This window comes from Pocillopora damicornis, chromosome 4 (genome assembly GCF_964200805.1).
Source record: "Pocillopora damicornis chromosome 4, jaPocDami1.2, whole genome shotgun sequence".
NCBI lineage: Eukaryota > Metazoa > Cnidaria > Anthozoa > Scleractinia > Pocilloporidae > Pocillopora > Pocillopora damicornis.
Window position 1 is genome coordinate 28,218,481 of NC_142673.1, and position 17,955 is coordinate 28,236,435.

The 17,955-nt window shown below is 36.9% G+C and overlaps 2 protein-coding genes across 2 annotated transcripts in view; one reads left to right on the forward strand and one right to left on the reverse strand.

The window, feature by feature from the left end:
* The window catches only part of LOC149047548 (uncharacterized), a 166,659-nt gene that overhangs the window by 79,704 nt on the left and 69,000 nt on the right, over positions 1 to 17,955 (forward strand). The window lies entirely within an intron of this gene.
* On the reverse strand, positions 1,927 to 17,756 carry LOC149047555 (uncharacterized). The gene is made up of 22 exons (XM_089204644.1): positions 16,993 to 17,756; positions 16,640 to 16,711; positions 15,786 to 15,857; positions 15,466 to 15,525; positions 14,975 to 15,049; positions 14,439 to 14,513; positions 13,627 to 13,698; positions 13,243 to 13,317; positions 12,855 to 12,926; positions 12,189 to 12,254; positions 11,284 to 11,355; positions 10,181 to 10,252; positions 9,518 to 9,589; positions 9,071 to 9,142; positions 8,824 to 8,892; positions 8,444 to 8,512; positions 7,726 to 7,797; positions 7,090 to 7,146; positions 6,696 to 6,892; positions 5,986 to 6,105; positions 4,151 to 5,665; positions 1,927 to 3,315 (listed from the first exon to the last, which is right to left on the reverse strand). Exons 1-22 carry the CDS (start codon positions 17,181 to 17,183, stop codon positions 3,161 to 3,163), a joined length of 3,372 nt encoding a protein of 1,123 aa, XP_089060770.1. The 5' UTR covers positions 17,184 to 17,756; the 3' UTR covers positions 1,927 to 3,160.

The following is a 17,955-nucleotide window of genomic DNA, read 5'->3' on the forward strand; positions in this document are numbered from 1 at the left end:
GGAGTAGTTGGCACGGAACTTGAACCTTCCTCGAGCCTTGCAGCATATTTAACCTTCGCTTTATCAAGAAGTGTCTCCCTTTCAACCGTCTTTGTGCATGTTCCTAACGCGAGATGCTTTTCTGGAGAAGAGTGCCGTTGGAACTGAAACTATGCGTGCAGCCCTCTTTTGGACATGGAAACACTTGATCCCTAGTACAGTCTTTCAATTCGACAAGACAGAAATGTGGCCATTTTTACGAAAAAGATAAGAGTAAATAGCATGAAAATAGTTGGGCTGTTATCTTGAGGTGAAAAGTTACACAGCAGAAGCTTGCGGTGTTGCGTGACTTTGCTTACTCACATAACTTTTTCCAAGATATCCAAGATATTTCAAAAGAAATATCATCGCAGTTGCAGAAAACGTAGCTATTCAACTTAGAATGATGTCGATAATAAACAGCTAGTCAACAAAAATGGTAAACTATAAGGTGGCTCTTATCTATATTTAGGTGTCAGTAGTGCTGTTGAAATAGCGTGTCAACAATAACAGAGTCTTCTGCAATTCAAATTAACAGAATATTTCGTATCTACACATCAATTTACAGCCCTCTTCAGCAACGTCTACGAATTTTTTATTCTATAATCTTATATCATTTCCATATCAAAGAGTTTTTTAACCATCTTTAACTATCTTGTTTACTTCGTAGCTCTCAAGTACGATTTCTACAACTGATTTGCATCATGCAAATTCCTGACCTTAGCCACAGTGCGTCACAAACTCTTTTATTTTGCCGGCACTTTTCTGATTTACCCAAATTTTTTATTTCAAATTATTTTTTATAAGGACCAAACTTTGTGCCAGCATGCAGTTTGACATGATTTCTCACATACCAAGACGCGTTTTGAAAGCTTGAAATTGCTCGATTTTTTGCTTTTTAAAACAAGTGTTTGAGAGTACTTTGTTAAAAAATCATTTAAATTTTAAAATTAAACCAAAGCCCCTAAAAAAAACACAAATAAAGATCAAATGAATTATATTTTGAAGTAAAAACACCCCCGATCCCTTACGAAACATCCTTCCACTGTATTAGCACACTAAAGTTGGTCAATTTAACTGAATTTTTTGCATAATTAATTAGGTAAAAACCCGAATTTTCGTTTTCCCCATTTCCTCGGACACATTTGACTTTTCAAACTTTGAAATAATTTTTTTGAATATATCTCCCTTAAAGGGTTTTCCAGGCAAATTATCAGAATATTTCGATTTTTTTTAGCCTGGCTAGCGATTCTCGATATTTACAATCATGGCTTTTAAGGAGTTTAACAGCGGTGGTGAAAAATTGCCAAAAAAAACGTCAGTATTTTATCGTCCTTTAAGATTTTCGCCATTATTTCGCCATGCGTTCACCGTTTCTGACGGTACAATGTCTTCACTTCGGTGTTATATGTGAATGTAGTGTTGAGTTCAAAGTAAAAACGTAATTAGATCGTTGTCGAGGTTTCATTGCTAACAGGACGTAAAAAATAGTGTTTTAACGTTTTAGCTCTGCGTGGGACGGCTCCGAAATGTAAAAAGTTTTAAAACACCCGTGTTTCTACGGTGGCTCATAGAGGACAAGCGGGTTGCCTCACCTTGAGACTTTTACAATGCAAATTGTCACCCCGGATGACAGGATTACCCTTACCAACAGACCGGGCAACCCGCCTAGGCGGGTCACCCCATCTATCATGTCAACATGATCAAGATAAATTAAGAGATTATAGGGACAGCCCGGTTTTGACCCGGTTTCCCCCCCCCCTTCCCCTTCCCCCTTCCCCCCAATACGCAGGTAACCTCACCTACCTGGGGTCTCCCACGTACATGTAAATGTAAATGAGCCATTAATTTTGTGATAGTTGAGACCATTGCGTGATGCCAATTTCACAATAAACCCTACGCAAGACGAGAGGATAATCGGTATATTTTATTAGATGTTTCATGATTAATCACACAAAGCGTACGCTTCCCTTGCATCAACATTACATAAATCCATTTGTGATAAAATGGCAGCGAAAAAGCGATGCATTCTCATCAAATCGTGTATTATTACGTCAAAACAAGGTTACGCTAACAAGAGGATCTGATTACTGGCAACTCGTTCCTTGCTAACAGATACGGAAAATGTCAAACATTCCAGACGTTTCAAAAATTTGTCGATTTACGTCAACGATGGAAAAGAAGGGCTTCAAAAAGCCGATAGATACTTTCGATTTTTGTTCCAGAGTTTTGCAGCTTTCCGAACTGCTTAGATGCAGGGAAGGGCTGCGAGGTAAACCGATAGCCGTACAAAGGCCAAAATCAGCCAGGCATTATGCCAAAGTACTGACAAATTTTAACCGTTAGCCTTAAAAAAAGAAAATCGTGAAAAAAAAAATTCTGGTGATTGCAATGGAGAGATATTAACCGTTAGTAGTACATTGACCAAACTTTTTGGCTGTTAGCCGTCAAAGCCATCACCCCATTGGAACCCTCCATCGAGTAGCCTCCTTGCGCGAACACAAGTGTTTCCTTTTTAAAACCCAACTCAGTAATTACGAAGGCTAACCAATTGGCAGTTCAGTCTATGTAATGAAGCTTCAACATCCCCCCTACCCGGGGAAAACTTCGGCCATTTGAACTTTTAAAGACTGATTTGTTCAAATTCCCGTATGTGGGGTCAGTCTGAATTGTGTTCAAATGCCCTAACCAAGTACCGGATTTGATGGTCAATTTTTTCTGGTAAGAGGCAAGATCGGCGACTGTGACTTTCTGCACATTGACTAAGCTTTAATACCACACCTTTTCTTCTTATTCAGTTTCGCTCACGAAAGTTAATTCTTTAGATTTAAGCACCTCGATATTTCAAGATATAACGCTTGTATTTCGATGCAAAACACTTCCGTCCCAAATTCCCAGCCCAGTCAGGCAAGGTTCAAATTCCACATCCCTAGGGCACGGACGACAGTCAAAAGCCGTTCAGTTGCCGAGGCTAGGGGGGGTGTTAAAGCTTAATCATGAGCGTTAACGTGAAAGAAGTTATCAAGCCGTCCAAGGTAAGCCCCCTCAACTATGTTTCTGTTATTGGAGTTGTTCTTGTTGTTATTATTGTTTTTTTCGAGATATGTTACAACAGTATAGATAAAATGTATCGGCGAGGCTCTTAGGTGCCATCCTCGATCAAGCATGATTCTTCAGGTGTTGTGGTGACCGCTTTATTCTTAAGAAGCGCCAGTCCTTGGCGAAGGAAATTGAAACGTCTCATCGGGCAGACGGTAAAGTACTTGCGAAATAACTTCACATGTGATATTCCTTTTCCTGACGCAGTAAAAGATAAGAACAGAATAGCATAATTATCAGTTTTTTAATAACATTTGTATTTTTATATAAAGTGTTAACGAGGAACCTCTTAGGGTTAGGGTTAACCAAAATTTCCCAATAACTCGCACTGTGACTTTTTTTAAGAACAATTCTTCTTGACTTGTCTAAGGCTACGGGAGGGAGTGCATTCTCATCATTTTTTCTTAATGACCGATCCATTTCAAAGATGGGAAGCGAACGATTGTTAAAATACATCTTTCGTCCAATCAGAGACACGAACAATAGTACTTCACAGTATTAATCTCAATATGTATAAAATAGAAGCTTATTAGATTCACTGAGGCGTTTTCTTGGTATTTGATAAGGCATGACTCTTAAGCAAGATATATATGGACAGTTTTCGTTCCAGCTGCTTGAATAACTGAGGACAACTAAGTGATCTGAGCAACCAGTAATATTCACTAATCCAATCAGGTTGTATGGTAAACGATAACTGCAAAGCTTTCTACCGAAGAGTACCAGCTATGTTGCATAATTGCTTTTAAACAATGATATGCAAGATTTCTCCGAAGTAATTGGTCTAAGAATACAAAAACACTTAATTCTGAGTCATAACATAACTAAAACGGGAAAGACAAAATGTGAAGCAATATGAAAAAGCAAAGTGGAAATTCCTAAATATGCACAACGTATGATGCTAAATTCCACAGATGCGACATTTAGATATCCCACTTCCTTAAAACTTCCCGGTAATTGCTATTTGCACTTTTAATATTTGTGAATGTAAAGTTAAATTAATCGATAAAACGTAAAGAGCAGCACTATGACTTACCAATGGCAAATAACAATACAGAGGCGTTAAGGACCACGAACAGGACATTTACAAAGATGGAGTCGTTCTTGTCCTCTCCTTGACTTTCATCCCAGTTTGTGTAAACTGCACCAAGACAAACGTCAAAGAAAATTATCCAAAGAACAAATGTTTGTAAGCGGTCTTCAAACTTGTCCTTGATTGGTCGGAATAAGGTGTAGAGCACTCCAAAGACGCTGACTGTCAGAACTGTGAGACCTATTTGAGGAAGGCTTTTAGATCCAAATAGGAAAATCAATGAGATCAATATCAGTTTGCGGTACATCTCTATGACCTCCCAAAACCAAAATTTCTTCTTGTAGTTTTCAAAGAACACTCTGAGCCCGAAAGAGACTGCTTCGTTTTCGTGGGACTCACGATATTTGTAAGTGAGAAACAGTGCCAAAAGTGGAAATCCTACGGGATATAATGCCAGAATAGAGGCCATGAGCCAATACAAGCTGTGGCGAGGAGTGAAACACTGGATGGAGTAGTCAGCTCTCAGCAGGAAGATACAGTCGAGCTTTTCTTTAGAGAAACACGTTTCTACACACGCACCAGGAAGAGGCAGAATCTGAATAATCGATTTGCTCGTCGTGGGGTAGGTCGTCAACAACAATAGGAAAATGTTCCGATAGCAAGATTTCTTCAAACTCTTAATTTCGCTTATTTTTTGGCTTTCGGCTCGGTCAGTTGTGTTTATAATGTAGCGTCTTTTAACGAAAAGATAAAGGAAAATCAAGCCGACAAGTAGGACATTCAAAGCAACGATCACTGTGAACTTTCCGAGCTCATCGAGACGCAGGGAAGAATGAATGCAGCTTAGTGGCGCAAACTGCAAGATGTTCCCTTCAAACACTTTTAGAACCTTCTCCGTTGAGATCAAAATGACTGGCCACTGGACTTTCGCTAATGCCGAGAAAATTCCAGCAATGACTTGGTAAAAACCAATCACAATCTTAAAGCACGACATGACGACATCTGCAACTGTCCGGTTATTCTCTGCACGTTTGGAGTCACCCCAAAGAACCATTAGAAACACAGCAACAAAAAGAGAAATTACCAAGATGGAAGAAGTAACTGTTACAGTTAACCGAGGACATTTCAAGCAAGTGTGAAATCGGAAGTAAAAGCCGTTAGAGCAGGTTGCACACAAAACTCCTTTATACCCATAGTGGCATTCAGAGTCGATTCCACCCTCGCAAGACTTGGCATAAGGACATTTCAGTGGCTTTGGAAGTAAAGTATTAAACGTAGAATATGACGTGTCGTAATCTGGTTTAGAAGAGTGGATGTTGTTAACAAAACCTTTGAAGAGTTCTTTTTCAGACTGATTTGACCATTTCCAGAAGAAGTTAGGAGCAAGTATCGCTGTATCCTTCTCACAAACAAAACCGTGTAGTGGACATGCTGAGCACGGGCCAAAACGATCCAGCCGATAAAAGTTTTGAAGGCATCTGCATGCTCGATATTCCGCAGTCTCGATGGAGAGAGTACCTGCAATTTAGATAAATAGTGTATTAACATTATTTTTTACAAAGGCGCAAAACCAACCTTAAAAATAAATTCAACCCATCAAATTGCTTACAGTTAGTTAGGAATTAGCTCCAAGGATAAGTTCTACTTGCGGACACAAAATGAAGTTCAGCGGTACTCAAACTGGCGAGAAATTAATTTGCCAGCCGTTCTCGTTTTGGATTGAGAAGAGACATTTTCTTTTCCCTGCAACGCTATAAAATACACATGGAATGTCCTGAAGAGAGAGGTTTTGATGGTGAAAAATTTTAAGGGTATCTCAAAGACAAAACATCAGTTACCATATGGACATGCCACACAGTCCGTAGAAGTTGTCCCAGGACGTCGCGTTTCAGACACAAATGTACCAATACTGCATCTTTTGCAATTAAGTTGTCCCATTCCATCCTGATAAAAACCACCTGTGAAGATATGTCGCTTTCCCCTTTAATCCGTGTGTAGCGTTACAAGATAACGTACAAGAAAAAGGGAAATCGCAATAACGCAATCACGATCACAATCGCAACCACGTTAAAGAACTATTTTGCGAACTAAAACAGCAACACGAAGGTAAAACTCTCTCCAAAATGTCAAAGAACGTGAAATTGTCACGTGACACGGAACGTAACGTAAAACCGGAAAAGAAACTAAAACGGAAATGAAACGGTAGCCACCAGGTGTTATGAAAGAAGGATGCAACGACATAAAACTGATTATGAGTGAAAACTGGCCTTATTGGCAGTGGCCCTACAAGCATCAGCTCACTTAACACGAAAAACCAACCAATGAAAAAAAGAAAGCGAGAATGAAAACTTAATAACGATAGCAAAAGAAACGACAATGGGATAAAGGAAAATTTCAGTTAGGATACTAGCACTCGGATTGACCAAGCTTGAGACCTCTTCTATTACAAGAACGTAACTAACAAAGCCTCGAATTTTCTCTAGTAATGTTGTTGTTGTTCCAAAATTATTTAACTATGACATGAAGCATTTTAAATCTCTTTTATCACCTGCAGGACACTTGACACACATCTCTTTGAGGTACATGAAATAACCAACTTGACAAAGAGAGCAGTTACGACATCCGGAGCCTCTGGGACGAGGCTTACAGGGATGGCACTCAAAGCCTGAACTTTTCAGGCCACCAATGTAGACAAATTCTTTTCCGGTTAAAAGTATATGGAATGTGGTAGAGGGGGCACAGTCACTTAAGTTTAAGAAAATAGCAAAATATTAAAAGCACTTGAAATTCTAACAATAACAAATATTCAATTCAGTAGACTTTAGCAGGAGCCATTAGGGGCTCCTGACTTAGGTGCATCGTCTGGAAACAATGAATCTAATAGTACAGACGCCAAGACATAATATATGCAATAAGTCATCTTGAAACGTTAACATACTCACATTACTGATTGATACTGTCCTTTGGGAAGCTGAAGAAGGTTTTTACATGTCAACGATCTGTAGATTATTTTGATGATAATTTTATTGCAGGAGCGATACTCTCAAGATCTGTGGTCCCCACCAACGGTGGTCGTTTATCGAGGTTTTTGTACTATAAAGGGACGAGTATTCGATCTGCCGATGGGCCAACGCTCTCAAGGTCAGCTTACTGTAGTCAGGTTATCTTGTAAGACCCCTTCCCCCCGCCTCCCTCCTGCCTCCCCCCACCCACACAGCACCATGGTTTCTCCAGGACTTTAGTCCCATTTGTCTAATTTTCACGTGTGAATTTATTCTTACAGGTGTAAATAGGCTTATGGAGTAGAATCTCCCCCTCGAGAACACCATTTAATAAATTTGCTTAGCTTGTCTCGTACCCAGTCTGTTCAATTTGAGTCCACTGCGTTACCCAATACGAAACCGCATATCCTTATACGAAAATCAACAGATGGAAAAACAACAGTGAGATCAGCTTAGATTTAAAAGCTTATAAATTTCTCCTTCAGCATTGACGATCTGCATTAAATCAAGATGTGGCCTTTCGAAAAGCGATAGTCATCTATAAAATATTCAAATGAGTGCTTTGGATTCACTTACACTTTGGTTTCGGCGTCCATTTTGTCGAACATTCCATCTGGTAATGAATGTAGAGGATTATCAAAGATAGTACTGAAAAATATGTGAATAATGAAGTTAATGATTACCCAAGCCTACACATAATTATAGAGACATGGTGTTTTCTTGTTTTTTGTCTTTTTTTTTTTTTACCATATGGTTGATGCGGCTACCGTTTTTACTGCACCGGTATCGCAAAGGTCATGGGTTCAAATCCCGCACGGGCCTGAAATTTTTCCAGGTCCTATTTTCAACTACTCGTTTCAGTAGTATTCTTAGCTGCTAGGATCTCTTTAATTCGTTTCTTGACCACAGTGCAAATATATGAATTTCATATATCTAAAATCACCTCTTACATTGGTCAAAATTTACCCTTTGAACCCTTAGAGTGACCAGTATCCAATTTCTCCTAACAATATCATCCACGAAATAAACATTTAGGTCGGGAGAAGAATAGAGGTGATCGCCAACCGAAGAAGCTCTTAATTGTTAAACAATTCTCCTTACCAGCACCTTACAAAACGTATATAAATCAGTATGGAGAATATTCACTCTCAGGGTGTAAAGGATTAAGAAAGTCTCAAATGGCAACATCTCCGTAAAAGCAGATCAATGATCCTCTTGAAGCCAAAGTGGTAAGCTAGATTAATATATTTCATTGCAGCGTTTAAAACTTCACTTTATTTTTCAATTTACTCACAGTTGTTTCAGGTTAAGTCTGCTAAAGGATTCACTTCCAATCGTTTTGATGGCATTACTGTGAAGAAAACTATATAAAGGAAAAAATGATAACAAAAACTAAACAAAAAAAAAAGCAAACCAAAGCAAGTCAAATTTCTCATATTGTTAACACCAACAGGACTCAGCGCTTGCAATCTATGTTACGCATTGAAACATTCATGTTTATGGGACGTCTATATATCAACCATGTTGATATATAGACGTTGTCATCCATGTCATGCCCTGCGTGTATTACAATGCACCTCTGTTTTACTTTACTGGTTTCCTTGAATATTATATTCTGTTTCCTAATTATATTCCAGGATATACGTTAACTTTATTAAACGTACATGTACTTACACTGATTGTAAAGCAGTTTCATCAAAAGCACCGTTGGAAATAAATGTCAGTTTGTTTTTTATCAGCATGCTGTAAATTGAAAAAGAGTATTAAACACAAAATCTATTTAAGAAAGGATTGTAGACGTAATATGATTGAATAACGTAATAAATAGATAAATAAAAACCAAGAGGCAATTTACTGATTAGTGAGTGAGTTAATCGGTCAAGAGGGATTACCGACATGAAAAACCAAAAAAGGAGCTTACAGTGTCTTCAAGCTTGAAAGTCCCTCAAAAGTGCGATTGTTGATGTTGGAGATGTTGTTGAAGTTAATCATCCTTGATTTAGAAGAAAGAGCATTGTGAACAATTGTACCGTTTGAATAACTATAATAATGGTTATTATGATAACTGTAATGATATTAATAACACTATCACTTTTTGTGAAGCAGGGAAAGTCACAATTAGGTTTGCGACACCGGATCGAAGTATTTTTATGATATAACCTCCCAGAAAGCAAATAACATTTGTGTAAAAAGTAGAATCAGTTAGCTTTAATTTTCACAGCGTTTTTGTGTGGCTGGTTTTAAGGGAGGAGGGCATATAAACAAGAAATTATCGAAAACAATGTTCATTTTCCAACAGGATATTGCTGCTAACAACAAAATACAATTTATCATTACCTTGGGAAAAGTGTTCTGAATGTTTACTCACAAAGTTTGTAATTTTCCAAGCTTATTGAATAGGCCATCTGGTATGGACCGCAATTTGTTGAATGACAAGTCACTATGAGGAAGATGACATGAATAAGATTAGGGATAACTATTGGAACCATGCTATTAAAAATACAACCAACCAGAATAAAAGAAATCAGTAGTATATTCGAAAGTATTGCAGCCGCCCTTTCCGATCTTATTCTGCCGAAATTATACGAGCGGTGGTGGCGTTTCCAGTTTATTTTAGGTGTTCTTTGAGTCGTTTCTGAGCCAGATTTTCCTAGGACGTTTTTAAAGGAAAGAGGTCTGACAGAAATTCCCCCAGCCTAATTGGATGACTACTATGCCATTATCACTTTATTTTCGGGAGATTCGAAAGGTCGACGGAGATCAGAGGGGTATGCATATACCGAGAAAATACAAAACCTCGTGGGATATTCTACGGTATACCACTCAAGGGGGTTACATAACTAGTATAAAAATCCATGAACAGTTGAACCTGTTCAAAGTAAAGACAAACTCAGGAAAGTCTATCATACGTGGTTAAACATCATTCAGAGGGTACACCACGACAAAAACTATAGGAGCTTCATGGATTTATTCCTTGTAACGATATCTCGATTTGACTTTCCTTGTCTGTTATTAATAAAATCTTACTTACATGAAGTCCATAATGAAAATGTTTTGAAATATGTTTGGTGGAAGATAATCGATTTCATTGCTAGACAGCAACCTACAAGATAAAAGTGTTATTTTTTTTAAACTTAAAATTTTATCCGATAAGCTTAACATCGAGGAATGTTAAGGCTTACACAATATTTAAATAAGAAAAAAATACCTCAAACTGATTGACTTGCGAAATGTATTTTTTTGACCAAACAATGCACGAGAAAAGCAATTTGTAATTCGAAAAGAGGCAACGGAATGTGTATCGAGGCTTTTGATATAAAAATTAATGACTATAATTAAACATAATAGAATATCGTTTCTTTGACTGAACGCGGCTCTTTTGACTGAAAACATAAGAGCATTTGCAAATTTTGAATGAATCAGTTTGCACGTGATATGCTCTCTGCTTTTGCATGATTATTTTGTTAAAGGTAATAAAGAATCATTCACGCGCAATTTGGAATGAAAAAGGCACTCTTAATTTTTTCAAAGCCTGAAAACTGTCGACTCGTTTACTCTAATTGCACACTTGATCTTTTGAAAACCTGCATTTTGCATCTTTTACTTTTTTTAATAAATTGCTTTCGACCAAACACCGCTAACTTTATCTTCGAAAACTACTCGATGTCAAAAGTCCAAAATGATTTTCTAAAGCGTAAGAAAGAATATGATTATTGCACCCAAATTTGAGGAAAGACAAACTTTATTGCTATAGAGAAAATTATGTCGCTTTCTCTAATATTTTACTATTGTTTCTTGTACCAGCGTGCATTCATAATGATATGGAGCACGCAGGAAATATTGTATACACGAAAAAAGCTCGGTGTCAATAGTTGGTTCTTGTTTGCTGACATATCTTTGCGCGTGCTTCGTGTCGTAGCTGACGTTTGAACTAATTGTTTAAGATATTCAGCGCACTAGTTTGAAGTTTCTGTAAGGGGAAATTTGATCTACTACGCTGTACTGCAAACAGACATGGCATCTGCACGGACTGGAAATATGGATCACGCTCGCACCAATGAATCTGATCACAAGAATTTACTGCAGGAAACAAACTGGAGACGTCTACTCACAGAAAGTAATTTGTATACTTACAGCTCAAAGAGGTGTTTAATTCCAGATGTTGCAATTCTTGATATATCTTTGATCCGATTACTATTTAATTTTCTGCCAAAAAAAAATACAATACTAAAAAATTGTGAAAACTGATTTGAGTTTTTTTCTTTGTATTACCTTTGATACTTCAGCGAAGTCTTTCAATTAGAATTATTTGAACGCGTCCTATTTGTTCACTGATGAAGATCTTCTGAATCGACGCTCACCTTGAACTGAACCTAGTCTCAATTTGTGGCAACCTGCGGTAAGCTTTTGAGAAGACTTACTTTCTCCAAATAACTGGAATTTGATTATGCAAGGGTGATTAAAGTCACGAAAATGTGGAAACTAAAAACACGGAGTGGTTCTTTCTAACAATAGAAGGAAATAATACAATAACCATCTTTACCAGTTGTCATTAAAGGGCGTTCGGAGATGATAAACCAGTTTGTAATCTCTAGAGGCCGTGTAATTGAAGTTTTAACATTCTCCCTAGGCACCCCCGGGCTTTTGAACTTATGAAGATTGGTTTCTTCAAATTCCCGCCCCCGGAGCAAAAGTTATGTTCAAACGCCCCTACCATTTTTTATTTTTTTCTTGCGCAGCGACCAAGACTCTCAACATATTGACGAAGCTTTAAAGCCTACACTTCGTAGACCTTTTCTTCTGAGCATTTCCTTCTCAAAAAGGAACTATTTGCCTTAAACGTTCACCTCCGTACTTAAAGATTGACACTTGTATTCCACTGGAAAGACTTAACACTTCTGGTTCAATTTGCCCACCCCAGCAAAGCAAGATTCCAAATCCCACCGGACACTGGCAACGGTCAAATGACCGTGGGTTGCCTGGAGAGAAGGGGGGTTGGGTAGTTTGAAGTTTAGAAGTTTAGGACGCACCATACTTACAGGTTTACAAAAACCTTAGGACCTGTCAAATCTGGTACAGATGTTAGATTGTTCCATCGAAGAGTGCTGTAGAAATCGTACAAACAGCAATAGAAAAAAAGCAAATGAACAAAACGCTACCGTGTTTCTCTTAGCAATTAGCAATGTCCTTCTCAGGGCCTCGATCATATATGGTCAACAAGCAAGGAGCTACAGGATATAGTATATAAAACATGGCAAAACGTTTTCAGTGCAAATTAAAAGAATTCCGGCCGGTTTTTAATTCATGACATCTTTACCAGAATAGGTTTAAACTTTATCCACTTCAAGCGGTCATGTCGAATTAGAATAATGTTTCATTTCTTCGGTTTTTTTTTTCCTTCCTCTTTTTCCTGTCATACATTATTTAATCTTCTGCGTTTGATTGGGAACTTACGTCTATTTAGTGCTACTCCCGATCAAGCGTTGAACAAAGCAGGATATGTCATTTCGATGTTTTTACTTGTGACTAAAAAAAAAAAAAAAAAACTGGGCGAAATGACTCCGGATTTAGGGCAACATGACTTCGGGCAAGATGCCTTTAGGGCGACATGGCCGTAAAAAAAAACTGGTCATATGCTCTTGGTATAGATATAAGCATTTCAGGTTTACAATAGCTGTTAATCTTGCACTTGGTGTCTCACTTACCATCTTTGGAGAATTTTAAACTGTTTAAACGTTCCATCACTTATGGTCTCTAATTCGTTTCCGTCAAGGTACCTATCAATTGTTAGAAGAGTCAAAACAGTTCTTTTTTTTTCTCTTTTTTTTTCGTTTTTTTTTTTTTTTTTTTTTTGTCTGTGGAGGCGAGGGGGGAGGAGGGAAGAAGGGTCGTATTGCTTCTGCTTTGCATAGATGCATATGAAAGTTAATCAGCCTATCTATTCAAATGTGAAATAAACAAGGCGGTACCAAAGGTACTATCCGTGGTTTACACCACTGTCCATAGGAACGATCGCGGTCTCCTGAAAATTTCTTTTTAGTAAGTTCTTATTATTCTGTAAATAACGGTGTTCCTTAACGACGATTTACTTACAGATTTGTCAGCTGATCCGTAAGTCCTTCCACCGTACCCTTGTGTATATGAGTCAGCCTATTGGAGGACAGATCACTAAAAACGGACAAATGTATAATGACTTGTGGATGGTCGGGCTTAGAAAAGTTTCGGCAAAATAAACCTGCTAAGATTGCCTAAGTCAAACGTCACGAGAAGTGTTTGCACAACAGAACATAAAACACAACTTCTTGATCTAGTTAACATTAACTTTATATAACTTTATATAACTTTATATATATATAAAGTTATATGTTCCATGTATAACATATAACTTTCGGACCGCTCTTCTCATGACGCATACCGCGTACAATCGCTCGGACATCTGAAAAATCAATAAAAATATCTAAGAAAAAATTCACTCACAGGTCTGTAAGATTTTTCATGGCTCTAAATGTTCCATTTTCGATATCTTCCAGGTGGCAGCCTCTCATGGAGCTATGAAAAAGGTCGCGAAATAGTTTGAAGTGAAGGAAAGAGTAGAAACTGCCAAACAATGTAACTATGGAAAGTTCTAACAACGGATTTATGAGACAAGTCTATCACTAATGAATTCTCTGTCACTTCCAAAGCTTTTCTGTTTTTGTTTTTGTTTTCTTTTCAGCCAAAGTACAAACACCATTCCTAAGTCATATTTTAATAGTCAAGAATTTTATTGAAAAAGCTGGATCGCGAGGGGGGATTATTGAACCAGTAGTTTAAAACAATTTTGTTACAGAACGGCAGCCAACCTCTAAAGAGGTGAAAAACATGTATTTCATTTAAAATTTGTTGTTTTCACTCTCTGTAAAATTGAACCCGCAAGAAAATAACGCAACTTTCTACGTTGATCCAGCTTTATCAAATTGATTGTAACTCGTGCGAAACATGATCTGGTGATAGCAGACACTTTAAAACGACTAATCATTTAATTTGAGGCGTAGTTATCGTTATGGCCACTCAGTCGAAAGAGAAAAAGCCGAATCGACCCAAAGGAGCACAAATCAGTTGGCTAAATAAACAACATTCGGAAGCAAAACGCTGGGCAAAAACGTTTAAACTTTTTAAAACAAGGGACGTTATCTAAAAGGAACAGTGAGAGAGTTGTCAAGCATGCACGTGACTGATCACGTTCGCACTCGGCGTTTTTGTAACAAGTTTCGAAATCATTCGAGAATTTTCTAGAGCTACTAACTTACAGAATATCCATCTTACTAAAGCCAGCGAACATGTCGGATGGCAAAGTAGGTCCGAGTGGATTTGAAGCAATATCCCTGTAAAAGTGCCCAGTGAGCAGGATATCCTTGTTAGTTAAAGTTTGACCGTTTGGTGTATAGACAAGACATAGGTATTCAAGATGAGTAGCTGCGATAGATTATATATATAATAAAAAAAATATCATTAATTAAAAAATTGCGACACTTCTGAAAGAAACATGGTAAGTTTTGAGCTTGAACTTAGAACAGAGAAAGCAGTTATTATTTTCATCACGAGCGTGTAACTATAGGGAAAAAATCAATTTTTCATTAAATATTTAAACCAATACTTTCGGATACCCCCTCCGATTCGCTGGCAATGAGTTAACGAGAACTGGGTCGTGGACTAGGCTTACGGGTCCATACTTCCATACGTTCTTTATTTCTTTCATATTTGTCTTTTTTTTTTCCATTTTACTTGTACGACATATATTATTGATTCTCTAAGCATGTGGAACAGGATAAAAGGTCGTACTTACAGTTTTCGAAGCCGTTTTAATCCTTTGAGAATGACTTTTGCGTCAGTACTTGATAGAAAGTTGTGTTTGATAACGCTATGCAAGTAAAATATTTAACATTGACTTTTAATGAATTTACTAAGTTTGAAAACATTTTGAAAAACGTCCATTAGGTAAGAGACATAAGCCAACAAACACCGTAAATGTTCTCCCGATATACTGGGTAAATACTTTGCAAAGGACACAATGACAAGTTCACTTTTATTTTGATTGCTTCACATTAACTAACAGCTTAAGGTGCAGACCTGACGGTCTTTTTTTTTAGAGAGAAAGAGGAAATTCATATTTGCTTGCATCACATTTATCGAAGGTCATCTGTGTTTGCTTGCGATGTAAAGAAAAAAAGGAGGATCTGAAAAAAAAGCTACAATTTAATGTAAGGATAAAAATCAGTTGCGAATTTTAATATGTTTCTTCTATCTTTTCAAAAATATATCGTTAACAAAACTCACAGCTGAGATACACTTTCCGGAAGGTAGAAACTCCCTGAAATTAGGTTGTCGGCAAGATTTCTAGGGAAACAATTGTAAGTTCCAAAAATATGAAGGTCAGAAATTGCACATCACATCGTTAATCTAAAATTTACATATTTAGTTACTTTTAGCGTAAGATTTTGAAGCAGTAAAAAGATTCACAGTGATAAATTAAAGGGATTGGGATTAGAGAAAACACAGACGCTGACAAGATTTTATGAAAATTTGTGGACAGGAGATGCTTTTAAACGGACAAACATATCAACCTACTCATTCGTTATAAATAAACGCATTCTTACATTATTTCCAGCTTATCCATATTCCTGAAAGTGTTGTAGGGAATGCGTCGTAATAAGTTATTCGACAAGTCACTAGAATGAAAAGTTTATTACAATTATTGATCAAAGCTTGCCGAATTAAAATACATGCAAAATTTGCTTCCATTTACTGCATTCCATTTAAACATTTGTACATGAAAGTAAATGATAAAAAATACTTCATTCAGATTGACTAATATAGTTTTGGTTCTCTTTTTTTTTTCTTTCTTTTTTTTTTTTCAAGAAGCTTACAGATAATCAGTAAAATCTCACAGTGCTAAAACTCCGAAATTCTCTCCATAAAAAAACTCTATTTTTTTGTTCTGTGGTAGGTATCTGAATGCTTAATGTCTGGTCAACTTCTCAACTCTGCTTTTAGAATTCTCAAGTCTACCTTCAGACTCAGTGTTTTGACAAATTTTGATTGTTTTTGAAATTCCAAGCAGCGCTCCAGTAGTCAAATGACTGTTTGTTTCCGCTGGAAGATTTATCCGGGTTTTAAATTCTGGCAACCTTGTCACCCAATTTCGATAACAGGTAAGCATGCATAATGGAAACGTTACTGCAAATATATCATCGCGCAAAATGTCTATTGTTCTCGAGAAATTCATGGGCTGTAGTTGATAATTACAGATCTCTAATACTAACGGCGAAGCTTACACTTTTTGGTCTTTCCCTGCAATACATGTCTAACGGTTATTAAATTTCATAAAAAGCCTAAAATAATAATAGCAACGATGATAGTGATAATTATGATAACAATAACAATAACAATAATTATGCAAGCCTATTGATTTAACCTGAATCTATCCCATACTTTAAAATTATTTACTTACAGTAATTTTAAAACAGTTAGGTTCCTGAAGGAGTCTTCTGAAATCGACTTTAAGGAACAACTCGAAAGGTTTCTAATGCAGAAATCGACAAGAAAATTAGTTGCAACACTTTTATCATTTTAAAAGCATGAAGCTACGCTAGAAAGTTAAGAAAAACATACTTTAGAAAACTAAACAAAGGTTACAGATGGGTGTTACTGATTGGTAAATTTGTAAATGTGTTTTTTTTTTTATATATATTTATTTTTTTAATTCAACAGATAAACCAAACACTGCTTTCAAATGGCAAACATAGCTTAAACCATAACTCAGTTCCCTTTGTGAAGAAAGGTTTAGTTTTTCTAATCACTTACAGTTCAATTGTATTGCTTGGGATTCCATTCGGAATGTATCCATGAACTTGGCATTTAACTACTACACGGGTCCTACCGAAATTGCTACATTGACAAAATTTTTGGCTGCAAACATCACTCTCGCAAGGTTTTACAATCCACAAGACCAAGATAACTTGTATCAGGCCAATAAACATCATTACTGAGTCCATAGTAATCTGCTGGGATCAAAAATAACTTGATTTTTAAATAACTACATTAATGATTCAAACACCGTTGCGGATTTAAAGAAAGTAACCAAGCCTACGAGAAAGATCACATAGAGTGTTTACCAGTCAGTACGGTTTCAGTTTTGATGATCCTCAATGCTTCTAGAAAGAAACCTGTGCTTTTCGATACAGCTTTCTTTTTCGAAAGTGTGCTCTGTAGGTCACTTTCAAGACACATTGAACTTTACAGCTAGATTGCGCACAATGACAGCGATAATTTCAGTTGAAGAAAAAGTATATCGTAAAACGCGTGCTACAACTCGAGTCCTTGTATCTCAGACATCCTTTGAGCCGTATTATTCGCTGAGTTTCCAAACCCAAATGTGGAAAAGGAAGTAAGCGCTTACTTTACACTCTTTTCTTTTTTTTCATAAAATAAGCATAGGCTGAAATTAACATATATACAACATATAAGAACATGCCTAGCCTGAAAGTCAGCTAAGAACGTCTTTATTTTTCTTCTTTTTTTTTAATCTTTTTTTTTTGAACTGTGGTCTAACAAGGCAATCGACTTAAATTTTTTTAGGGATTTTGTTTTCAAACTAACATTGCGGTATTCTTATCGCACGATACGCTGAAGAGCAACTCATTTTCTAGGATTCCTAGTCACGTCGAGACTGAGTTATTGATATTCTGTACCACGCACCGTTCAGGCTCAAGTCACAAAATAAAAAAGAACATTCAGCCTCAGCCAAAAGTTAATTGTTCTTATAAT